General features: G+C 37.2%; 1 protein-coding gene across 1 annotated transcript; it reads right to left on the bottom strand.

Annotated features, from left to right (window-relative positions):
* Positions 1-11,766: 11,766 nt before the first annotated feature.
* LOC122407042 (zinc finger protein 391-like) lies at positions 11,767-16,820 on the bottom strand. The gene is made up of 4 exons (XM_043413003.1): positions 16,686-16,820; positions 15,729-15,798; positions 15,158-15,397; positions 11,767-14,393 (listed from the first exon to the last, which is right to left on the bottom strand). Exons 3-4 carry the CDS (start codon positions 15,395-15,397, stop codon positions 13,308-13,310), a joined length of 1,326 nt encoding a protein of 441 aa, XP_043268938.1. The 5' UTR covers positions 15,729-15,798; positions 16,686-16,820; the 3' UTR covers positions 11,767-13,307.
* Positions 16,821-16,825: the final 5 nt, after the last annotated feature.

Here is a 16,825-nt window from a genome sequence, read left to right as displayed (position 1 = left end):
TTCGCGGGAACTTTGGAACCGATCGCGCGGTAAATTAAGGCAGATGAGTGATTTTTGCATCAACTATATTTTCCGATAATTTCAAAACTCGAAACTTACTTTAAAACAATTATTTTATTATTTTAGAAATATAATCGCTAGAGAACCAACATTTTTATACAATTTTATTATTTAAAAAAAACGTTTGAATAGAGTTCATATTGATTAGCGTGATGCAACTGCAACCTCTGCCGCGCGCTGCTGCTTCACGCTGTCGCAGTTTCGTTTACAAATTTTATAGGTTATACGAAGAGGGTTAACTGTCCAAAGTGGCATTGTAGTGAAGAAAAGTAAAAAAGATGAACGATAAAAAAGTTAACCGAGATAAAAACGGTCGTTTTGCAAAGACTGACAACAAAAAAACGTGACGAAACAAACAAACGAAAAAATGTAACCAAAAGGTCGAACTGACGTCACATGAGAACGTATATTGAGTGCAGCAATCCATTTGTCGTTTCTCAATGATTTCTCATCAAATAATTTTAAATATTTCAGCCGATTTTCAACGATGAGGTTCAAAAACTAAAATACGTATGTATTTTTGAATATCCACAAAATACAAAGATCCAGTTTATTTTTACGAAATCTTGGATACAATTAATGAAATAATTCAATAACTTTGCACGCGTGCACGACTTTAATCTGCTGTATAGTGACAAGTGTCAGAGAAGAGTCGATATTCAAAATAAATTTTGCAAATTTATCCAGTACATATTCATTTTTGCCTAAAAAAAAATATCATCGCGTAATGTTGGATAGCGAATATCCATCTACCTTAAAAAATGTTATCATGGTCGATTGTACTCGGGACACCCTGCACATCTGAATAACACCAAGCCACATACATGTATATATATATTTATATAATTTGAGCGTCCGGTGGGATGCTCCTGATCCTGAATTCGCGGTAAAGAGAAAAGACGAGGCATCAAGCTAAGTTTAACTTGGCCTGTTGCGCGCCTCTTCTTGTCCCGCGGCGTTTCCCCTTCCCTCTCCCTTTTTTCCTGTACCTTTTTTACCTTCGTCGCTGCGTCACGGAATAAAAAAACATTTCATATATCGCTGCTGCGCTCTTATCTCACGTGTGAACGAAAGGGAGGAAGAGAGAAAGGCGCAGAAGACGGTTATTTATTACCACCTTCGAACTCGAGAGAGAAAGAAGAGTTAAATATAAAAAGCCCTTTTTCGCCTACCTTCGATATTTCAACAACACTTGATAACATGTTTTTGTACTTATTTATCTATTCTTCGAATCACCGGAGCCGAAATATCGGGCTTTTGGTTTGTCTCGAGGAGGATGTACGATTTTTAATACTCGAGAGAATCGCCCGCAGTTCTGCCTGCATGGCATGTGGTCCTTCGTCCCGGATATCAGATACACCGAATTTTATATATTTATACACAGAGCCCGGAGTGTCTGAGCCACAGTCACCAGTCATTGACACAAGCGAATCCGGTTCGACCAAAACTGCACTTGCAGGAGCAAAAAAAGTATCATTGTTCGCATTGCTGCTGCTGCTGCTGCCGGCGTGGGGCACAAAAACGAGAGGAGCATACAAACCAATGTGGCTCGTACGTCGCTACAATTCTCGTATAAATTCGTGGATTTCATCTCTACGTCAATATCCCCATTTCCTGGCCTACCCGCGTTACACGTGGTCAATAAATGAAAAAAGTATCCAAGGTATTCGCTGCAACCGCAAAAAGCAAAATAAATCCAACCGCGAGACTGATCATCGAAGCGGTAACGTATTAAATGCGATATTCATCTTTGCGGCAGCCGATAGGATTACAAAATACACAAAGAATCCTCATAAGTCGATTAATATTGTAGGAAAATCCGCAAACAAGAAAAACCCGATGAAATAATAGCGTTGACGTATTTCATAAGAGCTTTGAAAAGTAAAAAAAAAAAAAAAACAAAGCTTGTTTACATCGAAAAAGCTGAACGCGTGTCTCGCGTACAGGATCCAAGTCTCATTTCGGGGGAAATGTCGTCGTACGTCGTACTTGATTTCCTCTCAAACTCGTTTTTTTTTTTTTTTAATTTTCGTTCGCCTTCTCCCTCTCGCTATTTCGCATTTTCATCGTTGCGGAAAACCGCGAGAGGGCTAGCGGGAGGCGGAGCTCTCTGCCCTCTCGCGGCCACCGCTGACTCTCCTTTCGAGAGACTTTGCCGGAGCGAGAGCGACAGATCCTCGCGAGTCTGAAAGAAACTTGGCGAGATTCTCATGGTTCCGCCGGGAATCGCAAACACCCGCGAGTTTCTCGTACGAACTGCCCTTCTATGCAGCGCACGAGCAGGCAGCAGCAACGCGACTATTCTTTTACATTTATTTCTTCGTCGCGTTTCCTTTTTTCTATACCCCTCCTCGCTCGCCGCGTATCGTCCTCCCCCTCGAGCCGTCCCTCTTTTACCCACTCAGGAGCAGAACGCTCGCGCAAAACTGGTTGGATGAAAATAACTCTGGAGCGGTTTCGTGCTCGCACGCGAACCCGCGATCAGAGAGGAGAAACCCCGCGCTCACGGGTCTCTATGGTAGAGAGACCTACTCGCAGTGATGAAAATCGTTTGCGGCTCGAGAGAAAGAGAAACAGATAAAAGATTATACGGAGCTCGAACGTCGCGCGAACGAGCGTTCTCAGCTCCGCTATATCCGATTCTCCATGCGTTTTGTACACAGGGTATAAACTCTATTGCGATCACAGGATGTCAAGCATATTTTTTTCAAATTTCCATCTAACCTATAAAAAGAAATAAAAACTTTCGTTCTCCGTCTTAATTCTCACATTCGTCGAGCACACGATTCGTCGACTCGATACTAGATGAAAACCTGTCAAACGTCTGCTCCGCCGTAAATCGTAAATTTTCTCAAAATCCCAGCAACGAGGAACCGCTGTTTCACTCTCAGTGTTTCTTTCTTTTACCTGCGACAAGTGAAGTTCGCACCGGCCCACGCCCCGGATCGAGATGATCGCGGCGGCATAATGAGAGGAGAAGATGATACCCTTGTTGCTTTTATCGACAATTTCAAGAGACTCGGTAGAGTCTCGAGTTTCTTATATATAGCAACACGACTCGTACTACGAGAGCTGAACCTATTGGCCCCGCTCATTATTGCGTACGCTAAGGCGGGGAGAAAAGCGCCCGTATATAAAAAAATAAACGAGAGCACAACTACGGAGTCGTACGTTCGCGGACACACACAAAAATGTAGCACGCATCACGTCCCTTTGTAATTCCCGTGTATCCTTAACCGGTCTGGAAGACTCATGCTCCACTTGCTATTCTTGTTCTATTTATACTCTCGTAATCTCGCACCCATGAATATCGGACGAGTGCGCAGCACGAATCAGCGCAGGGAAAAAGTTATTCCTGCAGGTGCGCTGGCATCGCCGCAGCAGCTATTATGTTTATATATATATACACAACAACAACAACAACAACAAGAATAAAAAAACACACGATTGCGATACTTGTGAACGCAGCGCTTCTTACGAGGATTCTATAAGCGTAAACGTACTGGATCGTACGCTGAGTCTTCGTCGTTGCTCTCTGATATAATGGATGATACAATATCCCTGAGGGGGCGCGAAGGGCGGTCGTGACAACGCTCGAGCCACCGAGTCAGGCTTAACCGGCTTGTCGGGACCGAGTCGATCCGCGTGATGTTACCGCGCGGCGAAGGAGCCAAGGAAAATCGTTGGAGGACATTAGTCCAACGGAAGCTTTTCTTTCGCCTTTTTTATACCGATTTTTTTCTGTGTCAAACTATTTTCTTTGATCTGTCAAACGAGACGGAGATGCACAAGGCGAAAAAAACCTTCGGTCTTTAATAGATACGCGATATTTTCATTTATGCTCATTTATAGGCGTCAGGCGAAAGGAAAAACAACTTATATAGCGACCTTAAGAATTACCTTCGCTCATTTATAACGATTATGGAAATACGCAGAAAGTCTCTCGCGATTCCCGCACAACTCGAACGGATATATCGCTGCTAGTTATGCAATTACACATGCGTATAAAGCAACTTGCTGCGTACGAGTGCCCTCGCGGCGGCTTTGCCTCATTCTCTTTTCACGTAAATTATATTCTTACAATAACGATAGTGCAATGTATTTTGCTAGTGCCGATTGAAACATCGGGACGAATCTATGGAGCAGCGATTTTTTTTCAAATTTACTTCCAACGAACTCCACGTTTCCCTCCACCAAATCACATGAAAACAATGAAATTTTGTATACTTGTGTGGAAAATTGTGAAATTTCTTTGAAAAAAATGTGGCACTATTAAGGAAGTTAACGCGAATCTGATGGAAATCGAAAATTCCAACTTCAAGACTTGACATTTTGAAATATGCTAGAAATATACACCATGCGTCTATTCCCGGAATTATTCGAGGATCTACTGTCTAGTTAACGCGAAATCAATGAACAAAAATCACATTTTTTGAAAGGTTATACATAGGCTCTTATGACAGGTACAGTCCCTGTATGATGATTTGAATCTAATGTAATATAGGATCCTCCCAACTTTGAAGAGCCAAAAACGAAAATAAAAAAGTAGAATGATTTAGAGACCAATGTCTTAAAAAACCCTTGTTAACGTTGAAAATAACTTGGGAATGGAAAAAGAAAAAACACTTTTTGAGGTTAACGAGTAATAACGACATAAACAGCGGAAGTTTCGACAATCCCATGAGCCAGCTGGTTTAAAATATAGATATACATACGCATATAAATAGAAGATGGCTGTCGTCACACTTTGCTTGACGATTTTACTACGAAAGTATTTTAACCGCTATCATAATATTCAAAATTTATCATTCTTAACAAATAAGTTACACAAAATTTTAATAATTGCGAGAATAAATTTTAATCGTTTTTTTGATCATCAAGAGAGCAAAAAAGTTCAGTTGCTTTTTTGAATCACAAGTAACGCGCAAGATCTTTCTTAACTATTCGTGGAAAACACGCCACCAGGGTTCATGGTCTTCGTTGAAATAGATGTAAGAGAATAGACATATGCTCTCGTTCAAGTTCACATTAGCATCAGAGTGCGTAAATTAGCGACCGACCATATTCGTCTAATAAACGGACTCGGTAACAAAGCATCTTTTGTTATGAGCCATATATTTCGGTGATATGACAACGACGATGGTGTTTTTCGAATCACGAAAAAATTTTCGATTTTTCAATCCTCAGGAGAGGTAAAAAAGAAATATTCAAAAACGATGACGTTTTTCGGCCAAGACCCTGTAGCTCGTGGCTCGGGATTGTTCATTCGGCTTGCGACGTTTGGGGTTTATTGCTTCGAGCCAAACGCTCGCAAAGTAGAAACAGTGACAAAAATTAGCGGGGACTGAACGACTCAAGCACAGGCGATGTTACGGAATATGTGAATTTTTCTAAAGACCGAAGATGATGCAAAAAAAAACATAGTAAGGATAAGAGATATACCGAGGATGAGTAACGTTGTCGATTAAGAAGACTCACGTATATCATCACATGACGAGTACGTAAGCATTGCGAGATTTCTTAGTCGAAGGAAAAAAAGTCACGAAATATAAACACTGTATATCGTGCGTACTACGTGTGCATAAAAACCATATAATTCAACGGATGAAAAAAATTACTCTCGTGTTTCTGCCATTATGTAGTGACGACTGCGGCGATTGCATTATGAGTCGTCTATGAATAAACATGCTTTTTTCAACCTTTCACAATTTTATTCATGCCTATTAAAACAAATGTCACATTTGACGTTTGAGAATGGGATAATGAATTTTTCTCCTCGTGAATCTCACAAATTCTATTACTTTCAAATAAGTGATACAGAATATAATCTGTAAACTTGCAAATTAATAAGAAAATAAAAATATTTAAAAATAAACATGAGAAACATGTTAATCGTCAACGAAATTGACATTTTTTATACGGCTATATCCATAGCAGAAGTGCTCGAGGATCAGAAGTGTAAAGATCAATGAATTCCAATTTAGAACATTTGTGTGGTGGCAATCAGGATCAATTTGCGTTCACTTAGTAGCTGTAAACACCTAGGAATGCATGTTCTACTAAACGCTCGCGTATACGTATCGGAAATTACATCGCGTTATATTTATTTTATTTTTCTAAACTACATTTGAAAACAAAGAAAATGGAATAAAATTTATGATTTGGTTAATTTTTGGTCTATGAGCTTTTAAAAATTTAGAAGTAGGTTAATCGGGATAAAATTCATATCAATCTTTCCCTTTCACTCCACGCTTTTTTCTTTTATGTAATTATAGATTCTGTAGTTTTTTCTTTTTTTTTTCAATAAACTATGTTTTTTGGGTATCAAAAAATAATGAAAAAATATTCAGGACTGTCTTTAATTTTTTTCTGTTTTTTTTTCGAAAAAAATTGAATTCGGTTGTTTAAAAGTTTTTTAAGTTCTCGGTACATCCTACATTATCAAAGTGGTGTCATTGGAAATAAGCTGAATTGAAAAAAAATTTTTTTTGTAATGGAAAAAAGGAATAGAAAGCGAAAAGTATTTTGAAAATTTCAGAGAACTTGTGGAAAATGTCAAAGTTTTTTATGGATGAAAGGGAAAAAAATAAAAAATGGCAATCACCCAAAAATTTTCGTTTTTTTTCTAAATTCTAAAAATAACGGCATTTAAAAAAAAAATCGTAACTATTTTAGGGTCGGAAAAAAAAATTTGAATAAAATTCGGAAAAATTTCTTTGGTACAGTAGAAAAAGATAAAAAATTTTCGCCACGTTCAAAAGTGGTCGATTTGGCCTAAAGTGCCCCATATATATGCATTTACGATTAACAGAACTTGTACATCAAAGTGTAGATACTTGTTGTTTACTAGCACCCATTGGAACGGAATCGCTGGATGGGGAGTTTACATCTAGTAATAACAAAGCACAGTGTTGTTGTTTTTGAAAGTATAACCTAACCTGGGCGCACGAGTGTGTATCCGTTCTCCCCGTTGTTGTGATTCAAACTCAGTTCGATTTTTTTTCATACAGTTTCGATGACATAGGATGACTCAAGTTTAAACTTAAATGAATGTTGCAGAAAAAAGGGCATTAATGTGGGGCGATCTTTTATTCTGACCAAATAAAACTCTTCCCAAACAAATAATACAAGCAGATTGACAGATGCTTTCCAAAGAAGCCCCCGAATGCGGCGCCGCACTCCGAGGCGTCATTGAGAAAGAAAAATTTCTTCGGCGTCAAGACGATCTACTGTGGGAAGATTGACGACGAGTCGTCGCGTCTGCTTTCACCATATTGGTGCCAATTTCGCGAAGCTTTCGTGACGCCCGTAACGCTCTTGCTCTAGCTCCGGACCCCTCTCTTTCTCCACCTCCTCACTGACAACACCCGACTCATTTATTTCTTCGTTTTTTTTCTCCTTGACTCTCCTCATCCAGATCTAGTGTGTACGAAGCGCGGTGGGCAACGATCCACCGTATCATTCGGGCGGAACGAATCGCTAATCAGCACCCGCACTCGTACCGTGTGAATCAAATCGAACGTGATCTCGTGTGCCTTACTAAATAAATAGTCACTTGCGTTTACATGTGTAAACAAGCGTTCACTTTGCCCCTTCGAAAACACATGTACAAGACTTTTTACGAAATGCGTCCACTTCTCTTATGAACCAGGAGCACTTGTTCTACTGCCTCCAAGATTTTTGTACTCTTCTAAAAATGCGAGAAAAAATATCTACAGTCTTCCAAAAATGGAAGGATGATGCTTCTCGAAATATGGAAGTGCTCCATCATTTTTTTGTCATCTAATTTTTTACCATTATTCATTTCCGTGCTGTAATCCGTTCACAGTAAGACCCGAGGTCCGAACGACCCAACGTCTGAATCTGTCATTGAGTTGAAAGTCATGACTATAATGGATTATAATATATAAAACTTGATAAATGTTTGCATTATTTTCAAGTATTGCTGCATAGATGGAACTGAACAGTTAGTTAATCGAAAAAATACAGAAACATATTTTTTTAAGTTGTATGTTTTCAACTATAAACATAAACTTTGTCTGGAGCACTCCAAACCCGAAGGAATATTTCAGGTTATCAAAAATTATTTGAATTGCGGCCAAGTTCACGCCTGAATTGCGAAGAATAATAATTCTTTTGGTACGCAATTCCAAAAAGTGTTACCCATTAGCAATAAATAAAAAAAGATTATTCAATATAATACGCGAAAAAATGATATGCAAAATTTATACTAGTTTAGTGATGTGGCATGGAAAACCTGACGAACACACGCACCCAAGAGTTAGAGCAACTTGTGGAAAGCGTCGAAACATTAATGCGCCGGTGTGCTCGTTTTTTGCGATTGGAACGATTAAACGGCGCCACCGTTGCATTTGCTCATGCACGTAAATATACACGAGTACACGGGAGAGCGATTTTTTTTTGCAAATATTTCGCGAAATGAACGCGCACTTCGAATTTTTTTTTTTTATTATTTTAATATGATGTAAAAGTTCTACCGCATATATTTTGAAGAAAGCATATTATTATGCAAATGAGCATTGTCTGGGAAGAGGCGCCTTGGAGATTTCAAGGTGCACGCTGCTTTTTTTTGTATTTTGTTTTCTTTCCTTTCGACTTCAGTGCGGGTGACTTATTCCTAGATTTATTCAGTGACTAACGGTATATTAGTTTTCAAGGTCATTCGACACCAATACGCCTTTTGGAAAGCCGGTTATCATTTAACATCGTAAAATATTGAATAATCTCATGGATCGGTACTGAATAATAAAATCGACTATGATGGATCGGATGCGGTTGAAAAATGTCGAAATTATTTCATAAATCAGTATTAAGGGTGAATGATAAAAAAGTCGAAATAATTAGAAATTGATCAAATTTGGTGATAATGTTGTTCAACATCAAGTGCGAAAACACAAATTTTTTCAAAATTTTCTTCTGTTCAGTTATCAAGTAATTACGCATTAAAGCAGATTTCTTATGCCCGGAATGTATACCTATATATATGGAAACGCTATGCTTATACACGTCAACTTTAGTGATCAATTACTCGATAACTGTACAGAAGAAAAATCTTAAAAAATTTGTATTGTCAAATTTGGCACTAAAGAATATGTTCACCAAATTTTATAAAATTCTGATCATTTTGAATTTTTTTGTTTTTAGCATGGTTTAGCATGGCAACATTGTATCGCCTGTGCAATATATCCTTAAGGGGCCCACCTAGCATGAATTTCTTTAACAGCCCAGCAGACGCATTTTAAAGATGAAGGCTAATTGTATGGGCCTGGAATGTTTGTGATTTTTATTTACCCAAACAATGAAATCAATTATTTTATCTTTAAGGCTTTTTTCTTCAAACTACATTTTTCAAAATTTTCTGCGGTCGTGACTCGAAAACAAATAATCCGATCGTTTTGATTTTTTTTCTGCTCATATAATCCTCTAGTTTCTCTATTGTATGAAAAATGTAATTTCGACAGGCCAAAATTCTTCCATTTTTCGAGCAAAATTCGACATTTTTTTTCAAAATTCTGCCATTTTGTTAAATTGAACATTCTAGTTTAATCATTTTATTATTTTTTATTTCAGCCATGGTAAAGCCCGCCATCACTGCTTTTCCTTGTGACTCGGGAGCTAGCGAATAACTCGCTCAAAATTACATTTTTTCATTTAAACATTTCATTGTATATTCATCATTTATACATAAATATATCCTGCAAATTTTAAAACATTTTATGCGGTAGTTTTCTTTAACCCTCTCAGACCGAGACCTATTTCGCGCGTTGACGGAAAATGATTCCCTTCATAATTTTACCTCAAAATACTTTCTAGTTTCCGAGTCCACTGTGACATTTCAGTTTTTTTGTTGGAAAATATGAATTTTTGAATGTTCGCTGCGCGCAGTACCAGGTCCTTGGGGAGCAAAATCGAGAAAATATACGAATGAATCTAGCACCTAATACCTTAAATACACCATACTGACTTCTCTTTGAAAAGAAATAACGTTTGGAGTACGAAAAAAAATGTGTACTCACTTTTCTTTTGCGATAACTAAAGCACGTTTTCATACAACGCCAACTCAACATGAAACGCCGGCTTCATATTGATATTTCGATGGGTTATAAAGCAGTTTATCTCTTGGTTTAGGAATATCTATGGTGCAATCTAACCTTGCTTGATGGAAATAGGCATAGTTAGAAATGCCCCGACCTTACTGACCGATGCAGTTTTATTGGGCCTGAAAGCGTGTGTTGCGTAGAAGCAACACAAAAATTCTCAAAAATCGACTTTTTTAGGCGGGCCCCTTAAACTAAAAAATGGGGGATAATAGAGCAAATGTGATCGATGAATTTTTATGACGATTGATAGTTCTCAATTGCATAATAGAAAAATGAAAATTGAAATTAGTACTGATTTCACTTATCGCAAAAATAAACAAAATATTCGACTCAAGTATCTGTGTAATCATAATCTTTTTGAGTAATTTGAAAAGTCATTCAAACGAGTCAAATAAAAAAAAACGTTCAAAAAATGCTTGAGAAAAAAAAATGGATCCGATATAGCCATTGTCCCGAGTTTCGAACATTCACCTCGTGAAAGTCACATTTATGCCATCGATGACAGTTTTTGTACGCATTCTTGACGATTTTTTACCTTATTTGAAATTAAGAACTTTTTTTAATAAAAAAATAGTAACTAGCAAGTTGGAATTCGGTTGCAATACGCGCGCTCCGATCTCAAGGTTACCTGGTGTTATGATTATTCAACACCCAGCACATGATGTCGCTACAGTGACCAACTCGAAAAGCTTTTATCTGGACGAGTTCGTTCGAACGTACACTTTCTATCCAATTTAAGAAAAAACAAATTGCCAACGGCTTTGGACAACTGTTCCGCAGGAAATTCGCAATTTCCTGCGACAGTTGCTGAAAGAATAGTAGCCTCAAATAGATTAAAAGTAAGGCTCCATTGAACCCATAAAACGATTTTAAAGGTAAAAAATCCATTGGGAAAAAAAGTACCAATAATTTGATTCCATAAAAATTTCAATATCTTTGCATCTGAAAAAATGAAGGTGTATGAGAAAAACCTTATGTCATATGTTGACAAAAAAAAACATCAAGAAACTTTTGAAATAATTTTTGATCATTCAAAATACGATCAAATTCCTTTCTTTTTCTTTTTTTTTCCTTCTTTCTTACGTTCTGCAGAAGATTTTTGAGAGATCAGAATAATCTGATTCTCTGTCCGAGAACACGATGCACTCTAATAATTGATATAAAATTATGCAATTCGTTCCCGAGAATTGCTGAGAATTGAAAAAAAAAAAAATTGCAAGCAACCATGGCGAGATGTGGAATGTACTTAAAATTGGGCAATTTTCCCTTTATGTCGCGTACCCTTTTTTTTTTATCATACCTTGGAAAAGTTGATTTCAGCGAAACGGAAAGTTAGACTTTTCGCGGAGATATGGTGCAAATGGAATCGGTTTGAACAGAAGCCGTTTTGTTCAAAGAACCAGTCAGGACAAAGTAGTATTTTGATTGAGGATTAGGAATTTACAAAAATTAGGGTGATCATGAGACATTAACTCCATCTAAGATGACACAGCAACATGATGATCGTGAACATTGAATTTTGCTTTGGTATTTGTCGACAAACGTTGAGAAAAAATAAAAATAAAAGTGAATAGTAAAAGAAACGTTTAAAAAGTAACACAGTATTTACTGGAGAAAATATTTGCCTTGGGATACAAAGATTAAAAACTATGGGCCAACTGATCAAGTTTTTGTTTGTTTTATAGTTGTTGCACAAATATAAATGCAATAATTGTAACGTAGAAGCGGTCAACAATCGGATTAGTGGTGTGTTCATCATTAAAACCACCTTTTTGCTTCTTTTGAATCGATGTGCAAGTCGTTTTCTGTTGTTTGTTTCGTTTTTTTCTTCTTTTCAATATAAAGTCTTTTGTCACCAGTGTGAATCCGAGGAGCTCTCGAGAGTTTTATCCGGATCGTATTTCGACTGCGAAGAAACAGGAGTGAAAACATGCCACGTAGGAAAACCCACACACACCCGCACACAAATCTTCAGAGAATATTGCGTCATTTAACCGTCCGGGACAAACTCTCTAAACGACGTAATTGTGTCGTTGGTTTGAGATTCAAATAAAAAGTGCATGTATTCGATATAACCAAGAGTCCGATCGAACCTTTAATTTGTTTTCCCGTTTGTTATTTTATATTATCGATCTTTTTATCACGTTAGAATTTCGTATACGTGTTCGGTATTATGATTCACAACACAAGTATTCGAAACTCGTTAAAACAATGATTTTGTTATAATGTTGATCTTTCAATTGAGTAGAAAAATGACTCAACGATTAGACTTTTTGATAAGTAATGCATTAAAAGATTGTTTATTCTAAAAACAGCCATTCAACCTCTCGTCGCATTTCAAACGATTGATAAAATTGAAAAAACGAAATGAAGAAATAATATCGTGTTGAAAAACGACTCTGTGAAAATGTCTCATTTTGATTTTAAAGCGATTCAACGTTTGTCTGATCATATCGAATGCTTTATATTTCCCGAGGAGCCAATAAACTTTTTAATGGCTCGTGATTTAGTGGTTAATAAAATACATGCAAGTTTTTTTTCTTGAAGGATTCAATTAAAACGTAATTTGATTCAATTTCAATCAAATTTAAATAAAAATGCGTGTGGGATGAAGAAAAATGAGCGAACAAAAGAATAGATTTTGAAAATTCGAAAAGTCGAGAAGCAACTCGCAGACACTCGATTATTTCGCGCAATCACTCGCGATAATGAAGCACAATAATAAGATCTTAAGTACATAAGTTTTTTCTCGATCAGATATTTCCCTTTCATTCTGTTTTTTAGGAAGAGATTCGTCTATCTTCAACACACAGTTATCGAAATTGTTCACCAGGGTAAATCGCCTTTTTAAACGCGACTTTTTTTTATTCATTCGTGCACTTTGTGCACAAACGTAAATTCACTTACTTTTAATATATTTGAATATGTATTTTGAATGAAATACTTTTAACGCATTTCTCCCTCTTTTTTTCTCTCTCTCTCTCTCTCTTATTATGTCTGTCTCTGTTGCTTTGCGGGCAATATTTGATGAGCCCGAAGAATCGCGTTGGACGATCGACTCAGCAAACGGCGTTTTTACCAATAAGGATTAAAGGCATATTCGTTGCGAGTCGAGCCAGCGAGGCATTAACTCGTCGGTGGTGCAAATTGCAAAGATTCATCACCGCGTTTGTCCTCGCGTCCCTCGCTCTTTACAGAATCACGATCAACGTTATTCCTCACTGTAATGCCGCGATTCGCCGATGAAGCGACATTTACCGCCAGTCTAACGGGGTTATTAGAGGTAACATCGAGCGGATCTACTCTCGGATCATTACGATCGATTATTTCTTCATTACAATGTTGTTGCTGTTGTTGCTGTTGTTGTTCAAGGGGATTTTTGCCTATCGGATGCTTTTTCATGTGGGTCGTTAAATTGCCACTGTGATAAAATTCTTTGCCGCATACTTTGCACTGAAATGGTTTTATACCGGAATGTATTCTCTCGTGAATCGAGAGATTACCACTATGACGGAATTCTTTGCCGCATACGGGACACTTGTAAGGCTTAACACCGGAATGCGTGCGCAAATGTGTTGACAAATTGCCGCTATGGGAAAACATCTTGCCGCATATTTGACAAGCATAGGGCCTTTCTCCGCTGTGGGTCCTCATGTGTATCGCCAAATTACCGCTGTGCGTAAAACACTTGTCGCACTGAGTGCACTTGTATGGACGCTCACCGTTGTGCGTTCTCATGTGTATAAACAAATTACTCTTGTGGCCAAACTCCTTGAAACATATCTCACACTGACACTTCATTTTTTTCGGTGGCGAGCCTTGGCTGCTCCCTCCTGTTGTCGATTTCGGCGGCCTCCCCGGCCCGTTGTGCTTCGTTGTTGGTACTGTTGTCACTTGTGTTTGAACACCGAGTAACGACGGGTTCAACGATACGGGATGTTGCATCATTAATTGAGACTGATGCGAATCCTGACTCGTATGAGGTAAATTCGATTGCTGCGATTGTTGAGCTTGCTGCTGTTGCTGTTGCTGCTGTTGTTGCTGCTGCTGCTGCTGTTGTTGTTGCTGTTGCTGCTGCTGTTGACCCAGCCCCCCTGGCTGTTGATTGTCCTGCTCATGAGGATGCTGCTGTTCAACTTGGAAAGGCATTACGTGCTGCGATTGCGACTGTTGTTGAAGATAATTTGTCACTGCCACGTGTTGAACCGGTGGCTAAAAAGAAACCAGGTAAAACTGAGAGCTCTGATTTGTTGTTCCAAAAACCGTCATCTGCGTTTCAATGCATTTTTTCTTTCGACATGTGTATATGGATTGCAATGATACTTCGGTTATTTTTAGGAGTTTTTTCGCATTGGAGACTAAGGTTCAGACAACGGTTGTTTCATTACTTTACAAGTGAACTTTAGTTTGATCATGGTGACGTTATGAAAAAAAAAATAACAGATTGACGCTCTTTTTTGAAACATTTCTGGTAAATTGGAATTTGATCAAATTTTGTATTTCGACTGTGAAAAAGGAAAAACAAATCGCTTTAAGAGCATGGATCACTTGGTATATCGCAACTGCGAGTGCGAGAGAGATAGCTGCAAATTTCAAAATTGAAATTCTTTGACAGTTTTCCTGATTAAAAAAAGGCTCTGTCAGCCCATTTTTGTCATCGCCCTGCATAGACTGACAGAGCCTTTTTTCAATCGGTCTAAATTGTGTCAAAGAATTTTTATTTCAAAAATTCCAAATGAGGTTAGTCGACTGTCCATACTCTTAATCGGAAAATATGAAAATTTCTTGGTAAGATCAATCAAAAATACAAATATCTTTGAAAAACACATTAATCCCATAATTCTGCACAGTAACACGAGCAGGATGAATCAAGAAGTTAATACGTAAGTTTTTGTGTGAAACTGAATTCTCTTCAACTTGTATTTTCAACTTATACCCTGAAAATGATAGATACAACAGGAAAATATTATATTTACCTGATTATGTGCTATGTCCTGACGAACATGAGGTTCACCTTTTGACGCAAGATCTTCAACAATTTGATTTGTCTGCAACTGGGCCTGTCCCCAAAATTGTGGCAATTGACGATACATGTATTCGACATCCTGATTAGTAAATATCGGATAATCCGAAGCAGCAGGTACGCCGTTCGTTATGTTTTGATTGCCATCATCCACACCAGGATATTCTTGCTTTATCTGAACTGGACTAAACATCTGAAAATTTAGAGCAGTTCCTTTGAATGTTTAATGACAAATGACGAGTTCTTTTGCCCAAATTTATCAATATAAACATAACGTTTTCTTCAGATATATAAAATCCAATTTTGAGAGAAAAATTCTCAACCATATCTGTCAAACATCAAGAAGCATATCAAGTGAAAATTTTGTGGGTGCTAACCAATCAAAAAGAAACCATCACACGTATCAATGTAGACTATTCAATTTTGGCTACAGACTTGCCATTGATATTGCAGACCACAAATTTTACAAATTCTATTGATCATTTAAAACAACACAAAAGCGTTATAATTTATAGCTTACATACATTGTCAAAGGACTTGGCAACCCTAACGTAGATTATCCATTAAACTTGACGATCTACGGAGTGTAGTTAACTGGAAAATAAATTAATAATGTTATGTGAAATTGAAAAAACGGAGGAAAGTTTCAATTATTTGTTTGCAATCCAATGCGCATCACTGTTGAAATTATGAAACATTACAACTGGATTAATCATATGATTGAAATTTCTCAAAAACATTTGTTCTCAAAGAATTCAAATCTCTACTAATTAAATTTAATGTAACAAAAGTCAGAGTTCAAAATAATTGAGTCATCAAAATTCAAATTTTTTCTGTGACCGGGGATGATTCAATCTTGAGCGATTGAACTTTATAAAAAAAAAACATCAAGAAATTGATTTTAACGGAAGTAATATTCGTTGAGTCAAATAAGATAGCCAAAATCATGGAAGATAGTTTTTCTTACTATATTGATACCTTAAACAACTTAAAGAAATATTAGCACAAGCTGAAATGAAAGTTCTGAAAATCAAGATATTTGGTATGATTTGGAATTATGTACGAGAAACCAAAAATTTGAAGGTTAAAGATCATTCTAACGAATCTGTTATTGTTTTAAAAAATCAAGAAATCTAGTAATAAAAGTTCAAGCGATGATGTACTACCGGATTTCTTGACTTTATACAGTGAAACAAAATGAAAATAAGTCTTGCATTTCACGAAATAAATGATGCGAAAGTAACAATCCGGTGAAGTGTCATTTTTTACGACATTTTCACTCATAAGGCCGTACAATCTGACGTATGTATATGAACTCTGTAAAAAAAAAAAAAGCAAAAACTTCCGTACATTATATAAAAAAAATGTCCTAAGATGGCGATGCCAAATGTTTTTTTTTCATGATTTTTCTAAAACATCGTTTAAAAATGAAAAATAACAAACAAGGTCAACCACATACATGAAAGAAAGACTGTCCTTACCTTCCCTCCAATGAAGCGTGTCCATTGTGTTTAGTTCGGGGCTTGCGTGTTTTCCCCTCCCTTTTGTGCCTTTACACGACACGCTACTAGCACAATATACTCTTTTTCCGACGCCCGTAAAGTTTATTGTTATCAATTCT

This window comes from Venturia canescens, chromosome 2, assembly GCF_019457755.1.
Source record: "Venturia canescens isolate UGA chromosome 2, ASM1945775v1, whole genome shotgun sequence".
Classification (NCBI taxonomy): domain Eukaryota; kingdom Metazoa; phylum Arthropoda; class Insecta; order Hymenoptera; family Ichneumonidae; genus Venturia; species Venturia canescens.
Note: the sequence above shows the minus strand (reverse complement) of the source record. Positions and strands in the feature narration are given on the sequence as shown.